A 13,707-nucleotide genomic window follows, 5' to 3' on the forward strand; every position below is an offset into this window, starting at 1 on the left:
CAGAAATGCAGTTTGTCATGAAGGCATGTTGTTTGAGCCTGGAGGATCTGGGCTGCCCATCTCCAGCAAACAACTGGGTCGATGAGAAGAGTGGAAACAGGGAGCAAACTGGAGCCGTGCCTTTTCTCCTGTGTGCATTTGCTCTTCCCATCTTTGCCCAGAGCTTGAGAGCCTTTCTTTTTTTAATGGAAGCGATGTGAGCCCTGACCTTGGCTGCGGGCTCTCGCCAAACCTCCTGCTCCTCTTCCTTATTAGGAGCCGTCCCCACAGTGCTGCAGGGCCTGGCTCTGCCTCCCATCAGCCAGCGCCGGCTCTGCGCAGCCCGCCGTGTGCGCGCCAACCGGGGATGGGGACGAGCAGCCTGTGTGTGGGAGGGAGCGTTGCTGGGAGACTGCAGGGAGAAGCTGGTGTTGCCAGGAGGGAGCGTGACTGGGAGAGGTGATCTGGGAAGCAGGCAGGGTAATGCATGATGCTGGTTATTGGGAGCAGGTGGGCACGTCTGGTGCGAGCGCTTAACGCGGTTAAAGATGCAAGCTGAGCGTGCAAAGTCAGTCTCCATGGCCGGAAGGGAGTGAGGGTGCAGCTGGGACTGCTCGAACCCAGAGCATCCCAGATATTGGCACGTGGGGAGGGGGAAGGCAGCTCGGCCGCAGGCATTCCCACACTTGTTATGCATTGGGTTTTGGATCTCCTTTGTCCCTCTATCTCTCTGTGCAGGAACCCTACTGTATGAATTTATTTTCATTCCGTGGGGTGCCTTGGGATGTAATTGCTTGCAACTTTTCTCCTTCTCAGTATGCTGATTAATGATGTAGGATCTAGGGGGAGGAAGAAGGCTCAGCAGTTGCTCAAGCTAAAGCATGCTGTTAAAATACAGCCGAACAGGTTGGTTGTTTCATCTTGAACATCTACAGCTAACGTCAAGCATCTTGTCTGTCACACAGACTGGTTATTGCTTGTTTGACATACATGTCCAATCTATGTGGAATAGACTGCTATGCTTTAAGGAGCTTTCCCTTCATTTTGTTGTCTTGCTCAAATGCCAGTGCTAACTTTAACATAGCAAAAACTCATTGCGGGTGATATGCGATCCTCCCCTCCCATTATTGGGATTGACAAGCACAGCTGCTGTCATCTGTGCGAAGGCGATACCCCTGACTAAATATCTGGCAGGTTTTTTAGCCGCTGACTGCAAGCCTGTGCTCCCATGGGATAGTTCACGCATTTCCTTAGGTCAGGCAGATCAGGTCCCTCCTTGCTTTTAAGAACAAGGCTTGTATGGCTGCCCTGTTGGCAGGACAGAGCGAGATGGCAGAAGTTGTGTGGATTTTCGGCTTTTCAGGCTGGTAGTGTTAAGGAGAATTCCAGAAGTAACAGAATATGGGGTGTCTTAAAGGTCCATCATGGAAAGAGAAGTATCATTTGGTTGGTGTTGACTTACACAGCAGCGTAGTGGGGTCTGTATTGGGGTCCCTTGTACAGCGTGGGGGTGTCTTCTCATAGGAACTTTTCAGGATCTCACGAGCAAGTTGGATTGAATGACTTGAGATTAGCTGTGGGATCTGCTGAGTTAATACACAGTGATCCGGAAGGCTGAGGTCAAACAGCAGATGTGAACATAAGTAAAAGAAACCTTGGTAGTCAAAGTCCATGCCTTCCTGTGTGCTCCTCTAGGCTGAGCAAAGCTCCCAAGTGAAGGGGGTGATTGGTTGGTGTCATCAGCGGAGGGTGAGCTTGGTTCTGGAGGCCAGAGTGTGGTGGAAAGCATTCAAAGCTCTCGGAGCAGGGGCACGGAAAAGGAATTGACACAATAGGTGGTGTAATACAAACAGCTTAATACTTTGGAACCTTTTTATTTTAGGATCAGGCCTCATCCATGGAGCTTTGTTTCTTGTCTGGCATGTGGGTCTCCTGGTCATCATCTCCGAGCATCTGTCCTTTCTCTTGATACTGTCCGAAAGCACAGCTGAAAGACCTGCCTTAAAAATAGCCCGAGGTAGCAGACCATATTTGGCCTACTTGCTCTGCCTGTTACAGCCTGTCTCTTAAACTGTTGACACTCTGCATTTCACTTTTTATAGTGCTGGGCTGCCTGGCTTCTTTGCCTTCCCTTTTCTTGGTTTACACGAGTTCTCCCTGCTGGAGACACCCAGCGCAGAGAGCCCCAGGGAGCGATGCTAACGAGGCCGTGGCTCCTCTGGCAGCTGAGCTGATCTAAAGATTCACCGCTGTCAGAAAGGAGAGATCTGGCTCCCAGCACAAATTCCCACTCCTGTTTACCAGCTCTGGCATTCCTCACGTGAGCCACTTGAATTCACTGACCCGGCAGAAAGCTGTCCAATTCTTTTGCTGGGTTAATGAATTAGAGGGGCTCTTGGAGGAATCCAGCACATGCTGTTGTCTCAAGGTAGGTGCATGGAGAGCGTGGCCAGGAGCCGAGAGCAGTTGTCAGCTCGCTGCATCTCCCAGTGCTCTACCCGCAGAGGGAAGATTAATCATCGCTGAGCTACAAAAGCTTGCTTGATAGTAAATGCATTGCACTTAATACTGTGAGCTGATTATTCAGCTCGTTTCTCTTGTTAATGTCAGAGGGAAGAATTTGTGTGTCTATATAAATTACAGAATGCAGCTGGAGCTATGGAAGTCGAGGAGTAAGTTTATGCAAATGACTTTGCACGAAAATGGCAGGTGCTGTCGCCTCGGCACTGCGTTGTCGTGAACCAGTATAAAGCATTATTTAATTACAGAGCAGCGTGTCTCTCAGCTTTTCAACTCGCCATACTGAGGCATATTTAACTCATCTGCCGCACCATAAAGGGATTTAGTCTTCCAGGTTTTGTGAAGACGCATCTGTGGTGGGGGACCCCTGTGTACCGCGTTTGGAAGCAAGATGGGAGGCTGCTGGGTCAGCTGGCTGTGGCCCAGGCGTCCACCAAGAGTGGAGAAGGAAGGGAGCCAGCAGCATTATGGAGGTTCCTCAACTTATTATGCATGACTTTTTACACTGTCTGATGGTGACAGGACAAAGTGAAAAGGCTATAAAAGAGGGGAGATTTAGGTTAGATGTTAGGAGGAAATCTTTCAGTCAGAAGGCAGTGAGGCAGTGGCACAGGCTGCCCAGAGAAGCTGTGGGTGCCCCATGCCTGGAGGTTCAAGGCCAGGTTGGATGGGGCCTTGGGCAGCCTGAGCTGGGGGCTGGCAGCCCTGCTCACAGCAGAGAGTGGGACTGGATGGACTTTGAGGTCCCTTTCAATCCAACTGTTCTGTGATGATGCTATAAGGATGACTTTCCCTCGGGTATTTTTTACCTAGTCTGAGATAGAGGAAAAATTTCCTCTGTAATTATTTTTCATCACTTCAGTAATTAAAGCATTTGCTCTTGTTAAGGTATTTCAGATGAGAGATATGCTTAATGAGGATCCTCGGTTCTCTTTTGATACAGCTAAGCAGGTAGATGTGAGGAGGAGCAGGCTCCCACTAAGTATGTAGCTGCTGGTTGTTCAGACACCACAGATTGGAAATCGTTGTCTGGAGGTAGAAAACTCTGACATTTAACATCAGAAATTTGCTTTGAGTACGAGGCAGATTATTTTGGTTGTCAGCGCTTTCCAGACTTGCGTCTAGTGAGGCAGATTTAAAAACGATTTCAAAGGAGAAATAGAGAATAAATCAGAAAATATCATTACGCGAGCGTATACAGCCGTGGTGGTGCTGTGTATCTCTCAAAGGTTAGAGGAGATCTAGAAGCAGTGTAGAGAAGGATAATAGTGGTGATGAAAAGGGTGTAGCAGGTTCTTTATGAGAAGAAATGAAATCTTCACTTAGGAAAAGAGCTGATAGACGAGTGAAGGGATGTGACATGCATAGAATACTGAATAGTGTTGAGAACTCTACCGCTTTCACTTACTTGGATACGTGCAGGAAATAACCCTGTGCTGTGCATATTTAAAAAAAAAAAAAAAAAGCAAAACAAAACAGCAACAAAACTCACAGCTTTTCTTCATATTTTTGCCTACATAATGAAGAATTTAGGTGTGGGACTCTTGTTCATAGGATCATAGAATTGCTCAGGTTGGAAAAGACCCTCAAGATCGTCAGGTCCAACCTCAGCCTAACCCTACTATCCTAACTAACAACCCTCCACTAAATCATGTCCCTGAGCACCACATCCAAATGGTTTTTAAACACATCCAGGGGTGGTGACTCAACCACCTCCCTGGGGAGCCTGTTCCAGCGCTTAACAATCATTTCTGTAAAGAAGTTTTTCTTGATATCCAACCTAAACCTCCCCTGGCGTGTTCACAGGATGCTTTGGAAGCTGAGAGTATGAGTGGGTTCATAAAACTCACAGGAACGTTTCATGGGCAGTGGGTTCATTACCTGTGGTCAGCTATGAAGAAGGCATGACCTGTTCCTGCTTGCTGGAGTCTGAGACCTCCAGGGTGGGAGGCCAGAGGAGCACCACCAAGTGTTTGCCCCATTCCTGTGTTCTTACCCAGGTAACAGCCAGAAGCAAATACACCCAAGGTTACCCTAGCTAATGGAAATAGTCAAAAGCTCAGCAGAAGTGGTTGGGTATACCCTTAGCCATTTTTTGTAAGCAGTGGGAGTTCCTGCGTCCTTCGTTCAGCGCTGCTCAGATGCAGTGTGATAAGACAGGAGAGGTTTTGCAATCCAGTGCCCGATTCCTTTGGTGGATTTTTCCACCAAATCATCTTTGTGGGTGTCTGTTTGGTGGTGGGCATCTGGTTGTTTTGACCCAGGCATTTCAGTGGAAATAGCAGAGATTTTCCAGCATTCCCTGCACTCTTCCTGGCAGCGGGCAGGCTGCTTTCTGCCAGCCCCAGCATGCAGTCCCTGTCTCCACACAGTTCCTCAGGGTCTTGATCCCATCAAGACGTTTTTGTTTTTTATGCATCCAAGACTGGTCTAGAAGCAGTGGAGTGAGCACAGTCTGTCTCTCCGATGAGCCACCCCAAGTCCCCTTTTAAATATAGCTGTTAGTTACAGCTTGTATTTTGTAAATATTTTCTTTTGCAGTGATTTATGGTTCATGATGGTTCTCAGCCTTTGGAGTGCCCATTTCCTGGGGGAAGAAGTCAGGGGGTTGTTGTTCAATTTGCTACAACTTGAACCTGAAGCAGTTCCAGATAAGAAGAAGCAAGTGGGAAGCGGTGTGTGCTCTGTGCTGGCCTGTGGGATGAGGGTTCCTTTTGCTCCTGGTGGGGTGGCCCCCTTGTCTGCTGGCACAGATGGATGTCCACTCTGGGCTCAGGTGCACCCACTGCTTCCCCTCCCTCCAAGAAGAAATCCTTCAGCATTGGCTTGTTTGCCAGCTGTTCTGAGAAGAAGAGCCTGTCTGGGAGGCAGGAAGGTGGCTGTACAGCTCTCCAAGCCCTGCGAGACGCTCCATTCCCCTTTCATGTACATTTCCCTTTACAGCCCCTTCTTGCTTAGGGTTTCTTTACTGCCAGTGGGTGCAAGGAGGTGGCACAGGGGCAAAGGAAGCGAGGAGTCGAGCGAAGCAAATCCTGTGTGCGTGCTGAGCTGCGGTGCAGCTCTCAGTGACCTTGAACAGCTCAGAGCTTGTGTGTGCAGCCATGAATGACATTATCGCTGCATAAGTATATGTTACCCAGACTGCAGGGAGGAGGCAGCGGGGATCCAGGGCTGTTTCCAAACATGGGGCCTTTGCCCAACTGCGAGTTCTAAGAGCCAGGGAACAGCTGTCAGCTCCCTTCTGCGTCTCAAAACCTGATGTGGGGAAGGGAAGGAGTCGGGGTGAGGAGCGGGTGCTGGGTGAGACACGATGATAAAAGCTTGGGCTCGGTCAGGGCAGCGCTTTGCCAGTCTCCATTATGTGCCGCTGGAGAACGGGCTCCGGGCCCTTGCTTTCATCTCCTTCCTAATGAATTAAGACAAGGAATAACTATAAAAGGAGCGGGGGAGAGGAAAGCGAGATCTGAGGAGGCTGTTTCTTTCATTGATGTTGTAGCTGGATGTGTGGCAGTAGACAAATGTATCCAGCTAATGTTATAGTGGCAGAAAGTTCAGCTCTTACCTTGGGGCTGTGGATGCAAAGAAATGAGAGAGGTTGCAGCATCCGGAGAGAGGAGGTATTTAATGTTAAACTACTGCTGAAAAATCAAGGAAATGAGAGGGCCTGCAAAAACATGTTGTCAGAAAGGTAAGGTTGGGCTGAGAGGCCCCCATCCCTTCTCTTGTTTCTCCAGTTTAAAGCCTTTGTCTCGTACACATCTCACATGCTGGAAAAGTGACTCCTGTGTGACAGCAGCACGCTGCCATATGCGGGAACAGCTGTGAGTGTTTTTGAGCAGGCCACTGTACATGATAGATCGCACTCTTGGTAAGAAAGGAGTTTTGCCCTCTGCTTAGGAACAAATGGCTGGGAGAGGAGTGCAGGCAACCTCCCGGCTCCAGCTCCTCTGGCAGCAGCAGGACCAGTCCTATGCCATCTATATTTCAATTTAGGATCTAACATGGTCTTGCTGTCGCTGTTCAGAGTCTCTGCCTTTCCTAATTCCCACTGCAGAAGATGCAGTGATGAAGCATGCGAATGTTTGCCCACTTGCCAATTCTGTGCATGACTTGGGATGTGGTGAATTGCTCTATCAAGACTCCAGAATGTGCTTGAAAATGGGTCAGGAAGAGACGCCTTAGAGCAGGAGCATCAGTGGTTTTGGGGAAGTTGTTTTGGCGCGCTCCCTGCGACACAGACATTGTGTGTAGTGGTGATGGATGGGCTACCCCTGTGCTTTGTCCTGCTTGGACAGACTTACCCTGAGGAGCAAAGGACTCTGATGGAGTAGTGAAAATAAAACCACCGAATAGCATGGTGTGATTTAATCACAAGTCAGCTGCATTGATTCTTCCCCTAGGGTGCACACTGTGTTTGGAGATGCATTTTATCATAGGGGTAGGGGTGGGAGAAGAGCTGGGATTTGAAGAGGGGGTGGCTTCTTTTTTAGATACAGTCAAATAGAAGGTCGTGAGGTTGTTCTTGAAAATTTGATATCTGAGGAGCAGAGGGGTTGAGCCTTGGCCAAATAAAAATTCTTCATCCCGCTGGGCTTCTCCCGAGACTCACATGGCTCTGGGGAGTAGAGATAATTGCAGGGCAGTATTGCTGTTCCTCCTATCACAGCTTAATTTATATTAATCAGATCAAATGTGTTTTACGCTGTCCTACTAAAACAATATGGAAAGCTGCCACTGCTTTGCTCAGCACAAGAGGCCAGTGCTTAACTATTAGCTTGTTTTTGTCAGTCCATTATAACCACTGTACAAGGTCAAGGTTATATTTGTCAAGGACGTGTCTGGCCAGAAGAAGCTCTCTTAATGTTGCCAGTATAGTGTATCTGTGGAGAGATGAGATTTTTTTGTTGTTGTTCCAAGTATCACCAAGTGTTGTATATGAGATGATGTGCAGGGCAGTCTAGCGTGCCTGGACAGTGGTTGGGGAACCAGTGCAACTCTCCACATACTTTCCTTTTTTGTAGACTTATATCTAGAGAAAGAAGCGAGGAAACAGAGGCCTTCACCAAAATAACCCCCTACTTCTTAATCGTGAGTTTTAAGGCTTGAAGGTGCCTAAAAAAGGCTAAGTAACAATTACGGAGTCTTTCTTTCCCATAGAGCTTCTTTTCACTCGGTGAATTAAGGAGGAAGTCAGGTTGGCACCTAAAGAAAGGAAAAGACATTTTGAAGTGCATCATACAAGTGTCAGAGCATTAGTCCCATGGGGCTGAGGCAAGCAATAGGAGATGGTAGTGACTGGGTGGATGCTCTTTGAATACCTTTACCCATCATACTGCTTGCTCTTGCACAGGGGCAGAACAATAAGACTGGCCAGGTTATAGTCTGCGCTGTTCTGTGGCTCTGAGTGTTTGCTGATGTGGTTTTGACTGAATTGTAAAACCCCTACTGTTTTCTCATCAGTGCATTTTGCAAAGGGACTGTCCCTTGCCTGTTGAGTGCTTTGCTCAGATGTTATGCTTTTTACTCTCAGCCCAGCACAAACAGCTGAAGTTCTCTTCCTTGCTTCTTCTCTGTGGGGCCATGAGGTCTGTCTCCTGGCACACACGTCTGCCTCCTTGCTGTACGTTCTCTGTGCACAAGTATTAAGAGCCCACCCTTGCCCTGGCTTGCTGTACCACTTGGGAGTGCCAGACCCAATTCCTTTATTTCAGTTGTGGAGCTGGCAGCAGAAAGTAACATTTGGAGGTTTTTATAAATCCAGCAGCACTAATGACTGTTTCCTGTCCCTGGGATGGCTTTTAAATGTACTAGAAAAGTTAATCAAAGACATCCGTAAGCTGTTGATACATGGATTTTACCGTTTAATTATAGACCTTCTTTTGGGGGTGGTGTTTCTCTGAAGGGAGCTTGACAGCAGATGCCATTTTGCCTGGAGATGCATTTCTGGTATTGGCCCGGTGAAGAGCTGCCACTTCAGCTGTGGGATTTTGATGATTGCAGGAACATCCTGCCACATGAGATTAGAGCGGCGGTACTACCTCCCAGCTTCAGGATACGGAAGATCCGCCTCTTCATTAGAGCTTTCATATGGTGGCAGCTGAAGTGAGGAAGAGCAGGGGAAAAGAGAAGCAATTTAAGAAAACCAAAGGCAAATCTACTAAGCTAAAAGGTGATAGGAGGGGAAAGAAGATGAGATCTCATTACTGTTTAGTTGTGAAAAAGGAAGGGAAGAGCAACAAATCAATGGTTAAGCATTGCTGGCTTTATCAAAGTAATTGTCAAGTACTCAGATACTGCAGTCACAAATAGAGTACTAATACACGAAAAGAGATGGACGGAGCACGTTGAAGTAATTTGTACGGTTTCTGTTCATGCACACACTTGTGTCTTTCTGATTTCAGCAGACAGAAGGAGGGGCACAGACAGATGGACAGCAATCACAGACACAGAGCAGTGAGAACACCGAGAGCAAATCCACTCCAAAACGACTTCATGTGTCTAACATTCCCTTCCGCTTTCGAGATCCTGACCTTCGACAGATGTTTGGGGTAAGTTTGCTAAAGCCCTTCAAGGCACAGCAGGTTCTCCTTCACCACAGGCACAATGTACAATGCTGGCTTATTTATGTTCTCTGGGGAAAAAGCCCTTCTTTTGACCCTGTCCTGGTTTACTCAGCACCCTATAAAGTTGTTGCAAAATTAGGGTGATTAGTAGCATTTGGTCAATGCACATGAAAACTCTGTGTTGTTCGTACAGAGATGTTAATTATAAGCTAATAACTGGCTTGAGGGAAAAAAAAAAGACCACAACAAAACTTTACCTTATTTCCCAGTGAAGACTAGAATTAAACATTGACTTAATATATCCCTCACAAAGCACTGTTTTTCAGTTGCTTAGGAACTTGTTGAAATATTTGTCTTTCCTCGTGATGCACTTCTGTGATGAAAAATTATTGCGAGGAGCTGGCCAACTGGTAATTGCATGTGGAAAAGGCTAGTGCAAGTCAGATGGTATTTTGAGTTGGGTATGATATACATTTTGTTTCTTTTGATGGAATACTTTGTCTCCCCTAATCTTCATGTGCTATTCATCTTCCCAGTTTATAAGCTCTTTGGGGAAGGGTTAGTTTACGTGAGTATAGCCAGTGACTTTTTCCATGTGGACACAGATGAGCTGGGTGCCTCATGACCTAACATTTAGGTGAAGTTGGCTATATATCATCATCGGGAATCTGTGACTTGCTGGTATGATGGTAGCGTTCTTGGTTGATGATGTGTTTCAAAGTCTTCAGAAATACTTCTTTATAAAGGTAACAGGCTTAAAATGTTGCTGCCTATTTAAGATGCAGGGCAGAGCACTCAAGTCAGGAAAGAACAAAGCTAAGGTTGCCTTACCGTGCTGCTTTGAGTTTGTGTCCTTGATCCTAAACATGTAGCCAGCTATTCCTCCAAATTCTGCACCATGCTGCACTTTGAGCTATTGCATCTCTTTAGACATCTGTGTATGTGTATGCACTGTCACAGGGAGAGTGGTGTTACAGTATTTTGAGTGTGTCAGATTGACATTTCGACTTCAAGCTTAAACTTACACATGAAAAAGGAATAACTGGAATTATTGATTCACTGCTTGGACTATAGAGATTGCAGAAATATTGAAAATTTCACTGATGGTCTTCAGTTGCTGTATATTGTGAGACATAGTTGGGTTTTGTTATTTATTTATTTATTTATTTATTTATTTATTTTTAAGCCGTAAGAAGCTGTTTTGTGGATGATACCAAATTGAGGAGTTGTTAAAATGCCAGAGGGCAGGGCTGCTATTCAGAGGAACGTCAGCAGGTCTTCAGACACCTCCATCCTGGGAGGTGATCGACTTGACTGGGTACAGCCCAGCCAAACTGATCTCATTAGACCTGCTCTGAGCAGGTGTTGAACTAAATGACCTCTGGAAATAGGTCCCAGTTGAAATTACAACTCTGTGATTCTATTGCTGGAGGCCTGGGTTGGCATTCCTTCTTGTTCATGCATTAGATTGCTGCACTTTTGACATCTGTGGGAATGTTTTCAGGGTGAAACTCATCTCCTGGCAGTCTGTGATTGCAGAGTCTTCAGTTGCCTGCTCTGCTTGTGTTTTTTAGCTTGCTTTTTTGCTGTTTCAGAGCCGTGCGTTCAGCATTTCCGTCCGGTTTGGATAAACTGGTTGCTGAAATCACAGCCAGTTCTTGGACCACCTGCTATACTCTGTATTTAGCACTCCCTGCTCTGTGCTGCTGCTTCTCCCCTCTCTTGGGAGCTGTATCACTTACATAAAATGTTCTGTGTATGTGCTGCCCTTTCCCTTGGGCCTGGTGCTTTGCTCAAGACTGGACCCTTTCATACACATTTGCACTGATACTTTCCTCCCTGTACTCCTGGCATGGGGACAGGAATGAAATGGAAATGGCAAGAACATCCCTGTCTTGGTGACTCTCAACTCTCATGTCTGCTTTGGAGTTGAAGAGACACAGGCGATAGGAATGAACTGCTGTTCTGGTGTGGAGCATGTAGAAAATATGGCCTGGCTGCTTCCATTAAGGTTCCTTATCTTTTCTGGGGACCCAGATGTTGCCACTTACACACTTCCTAATCCCTTCTGTGCACTGTATGAGTTTCTGTTGCTCCCCAAGTCATCTGATTTTGGTTTGCTTTTTGTCTGAATGTCATCTTTAGTTCCTGCATGGTGGTGTGATTTTGACTTAGGTAAATGGTGTATTCCCCACAAAACCTTTTTGCTAGTTCACCTGGCACTGTGTTTTCTGAGAATTATGCATACCAGACCATCATCCATCTTTTCAGACATTAAAAAAAAAAAAAAAAGTGCCATTTTCCTATAAGGAAAAACTTTATTGCTTTGCCGAGGAAATAATCAATGGTTCTTGCAGCTCTTGCTTCTTCTCTGTGCTGCTTCTCTCAGCATGTTCAGAGCCTCAAGCAGGAGAGCGTTTCTGTCTGAATCCTCGTTGCTCCCATTTCTCTTTCAGGATCAGGATGCTTTCCCTTGGGTGACTTACTGAAACCAACCCTTTCTCCTACGGGGGACTCATGGTTGTCTGAATCTTCAGCTGTGGCTGCCTATAACCCCCATCTTCTCCCTCTCCCTTCCGTGTGTCAGGTCACATCTCTTCAACGTCATATCTGAGAGACTCAAAATCCTTGCCTGGAGTGGTTTTCCCAAACTACTGTACAGTGAGAGAAATTGGGTAGACAGCAAGGCAGCGGAGGAGGGAGAAATAAATGTGATGGTGGGGAATAGGAGGAAAGAAGTCCCCTGAGGACTGAACAGCATGCGAGAGAGGTCAGCCCAGTCCTGAGGCACAAAACATTAGCTGATGCCTTCATCCAGTCCTGAGTAGAGGTGGACTTCAGATATGTTGCTGTGTGTGTGATTAAGTGGAAATTACATAATGCTTTCCGAACCATCGCCATTTGGGAGAGCTGCAGACATAAGGATTTCCTGACAAATTCAGGTTCTTCAGGTTTCAAGTCATCTCTCTCCTGTCACGTGTTTCTAACAGGTACCCGAAATATCCTCTGCGATGGAACAAACATTTCCTTAAGTATATGCTTCTTATAGGCTGGCAAATAAAATAGGCTGCTTAGAGCAGGTAATATTTACCTGACATTTTGTGATGCCGATGGAAAGACTTCAAGAAGGCTTCTAGAAAGAATAGGTCATTTTTAATGCACACAGTTCTGCACCCAGTGTGGAATAAATCAATAGTTGACCTTGTTCTAGGAGATAAAGAAGAGTTAATAGCTGATCTGAAATCCCACGGTTGCCTAGGTACCAGTGATTGTTATTTGTCTGTATTTACTTTGTGCAAATAGAATATGGCATCAGTCACTAATGCAAGGAGCTTTAGAAGAGTCTGTTTCTTAGTTTAAACAATTGGCAGGATAGCCAACTGGGAAGGTACATTTAAAAGGGGGAAGCATTAATATAAAGCATTTAGCAAAATCATCGTGATGGCCACAAAGGTGTGATTCCAGGTCGTGGAAGTGTGGTACTATAAAGCAATCTGCACGCCACACAGGGAGGATGAAGAGGAAGAGCGAATGAAGTAGCAGCGAATGTAATTACTTAAGCAAAGAATTAGGTGGGAAAGAAAATGCACTGAATCTCTGGGATATTGGTGACGTAATTGCAAAGGAGAAAGGGTCAGTTATTTACATGCAAAGAACAAAGGTCTAAGAAGGGATAGGTCCAGTACAAAATCAGTATTTTAAAATTAAAAACAGAATATTTGCATAGTACTTGCTTTGTTTGTAATGTAATAGGAAGTATTTTTACCATATCTGGTTTTGTACATAATTTATAATGAAGGAGGATGAGATAGTGCTTGCTAATATTTATTAAAAAAAAAAGCAACAACAAAAAAGCCAAGCAAGCAAGCATTAACAGATGGATAAGGTATGCCCAAGGACAACAGCCATACCAATAAACTCTTCTGTTCGTTAATATTAATTTTTAACCAATTTCTGTAAGCTAGGGGAATTGGAGAGGGCTGAATTCAATATTTGGAACAAAACAAGGGGATGATTCAAAAAGCTGCACGCTAATTATCTGAATGTTCATCCAATGTAAAAATAACTTTGGAAAGTATTAAAAAACATTAGAATCTGAAGGAAGAGTTTACTGTCATTCAGTATGACTTTTCTGTAAGGTAATGTATCTTTCTAACACATTTTGTCTCTTTTGCCAAGATTGTGCAAAACAATATCGAGATACTGGAACGTTGCTTGAGCAGTTGAATTAATTTGTGTGACCAGTTTTTTATTTAAAACAAGAGCATAGAAGAGAACATGTCAGAGAGGTGAAAAAAATCTTTAATGGTACATCATGTAAAGTCATGCTTACTGGGGAGACATCAGTGATCAGGAGTGCTTCTAGTGTAGGTTTCCCCAAGGGTCCATTTCAGTCTTCTTCAGTATCTGTATCGACCCATGGAGATAGTGCTATTCAAACCTTGCCTGTGAGATTTATCTTCTAAAATACAAAATGCATGTACAATGTATACATGTGTACGTGTATTTGTTTGAGGAGGAGGAAGATTAGGTTACTGGTAGAGAATGACTCGAAATGAATGGTCAACTGATAAATCCAATAAGAAATCTAGTAAGACTATGCTAGATGCAGTTTAGTGCTGGGTACTGTGTATTTGGGTATGAG

The 13,707-nt window shown here is 45.4% G+C and overlaps 1 protein-coding gene across 14 annotated transcripts in view; it reads left to right on the forward strand.

The window, feature by feature from the left end:
• RBFOX2 (RNA binding fox-1 homolog 2) overlaps nucleotides 1-13,707 on the forward strand; it is a 157,918-nt gene that overhangs the window by 106,810 nt on the left and 37,401 nt on the right. For all 14 annotated transcript variants that reach the window (XR_006182036.1, XR_006182033.1, XR_006182035.1 and 11 more), the window contains one exon: nucleotides 8,901-9,047. Coding sequence is in view for 9 of the 14 variants with exons in the window: in XM_042889484.1 (XP_042745418.1) it covers nucleotides 8,901-9,047 (147 nt within the window). In the remaining 5 variants the exon portion in view is untranslated. The remainder of the gene's footprint in view (nucleotides 1-8,900; nucleotides 9,048-13,707) is intronic.

This window comes from Lagopus leucura, unplaced genomic scaffold, assembly GCF_019238085.1.
Source record: "Lagopus leucura isolate 7727_CA_CO unplaced genomic scaffold, USGS_WTPT01 Super-Scaffold_100159, whole genome shotgun sequence".
NCBI lineage: Eukaryota > Metazoa > Chordata > Aves > Galliformes > Phasianidae > Lagopus > Lagopus leucura.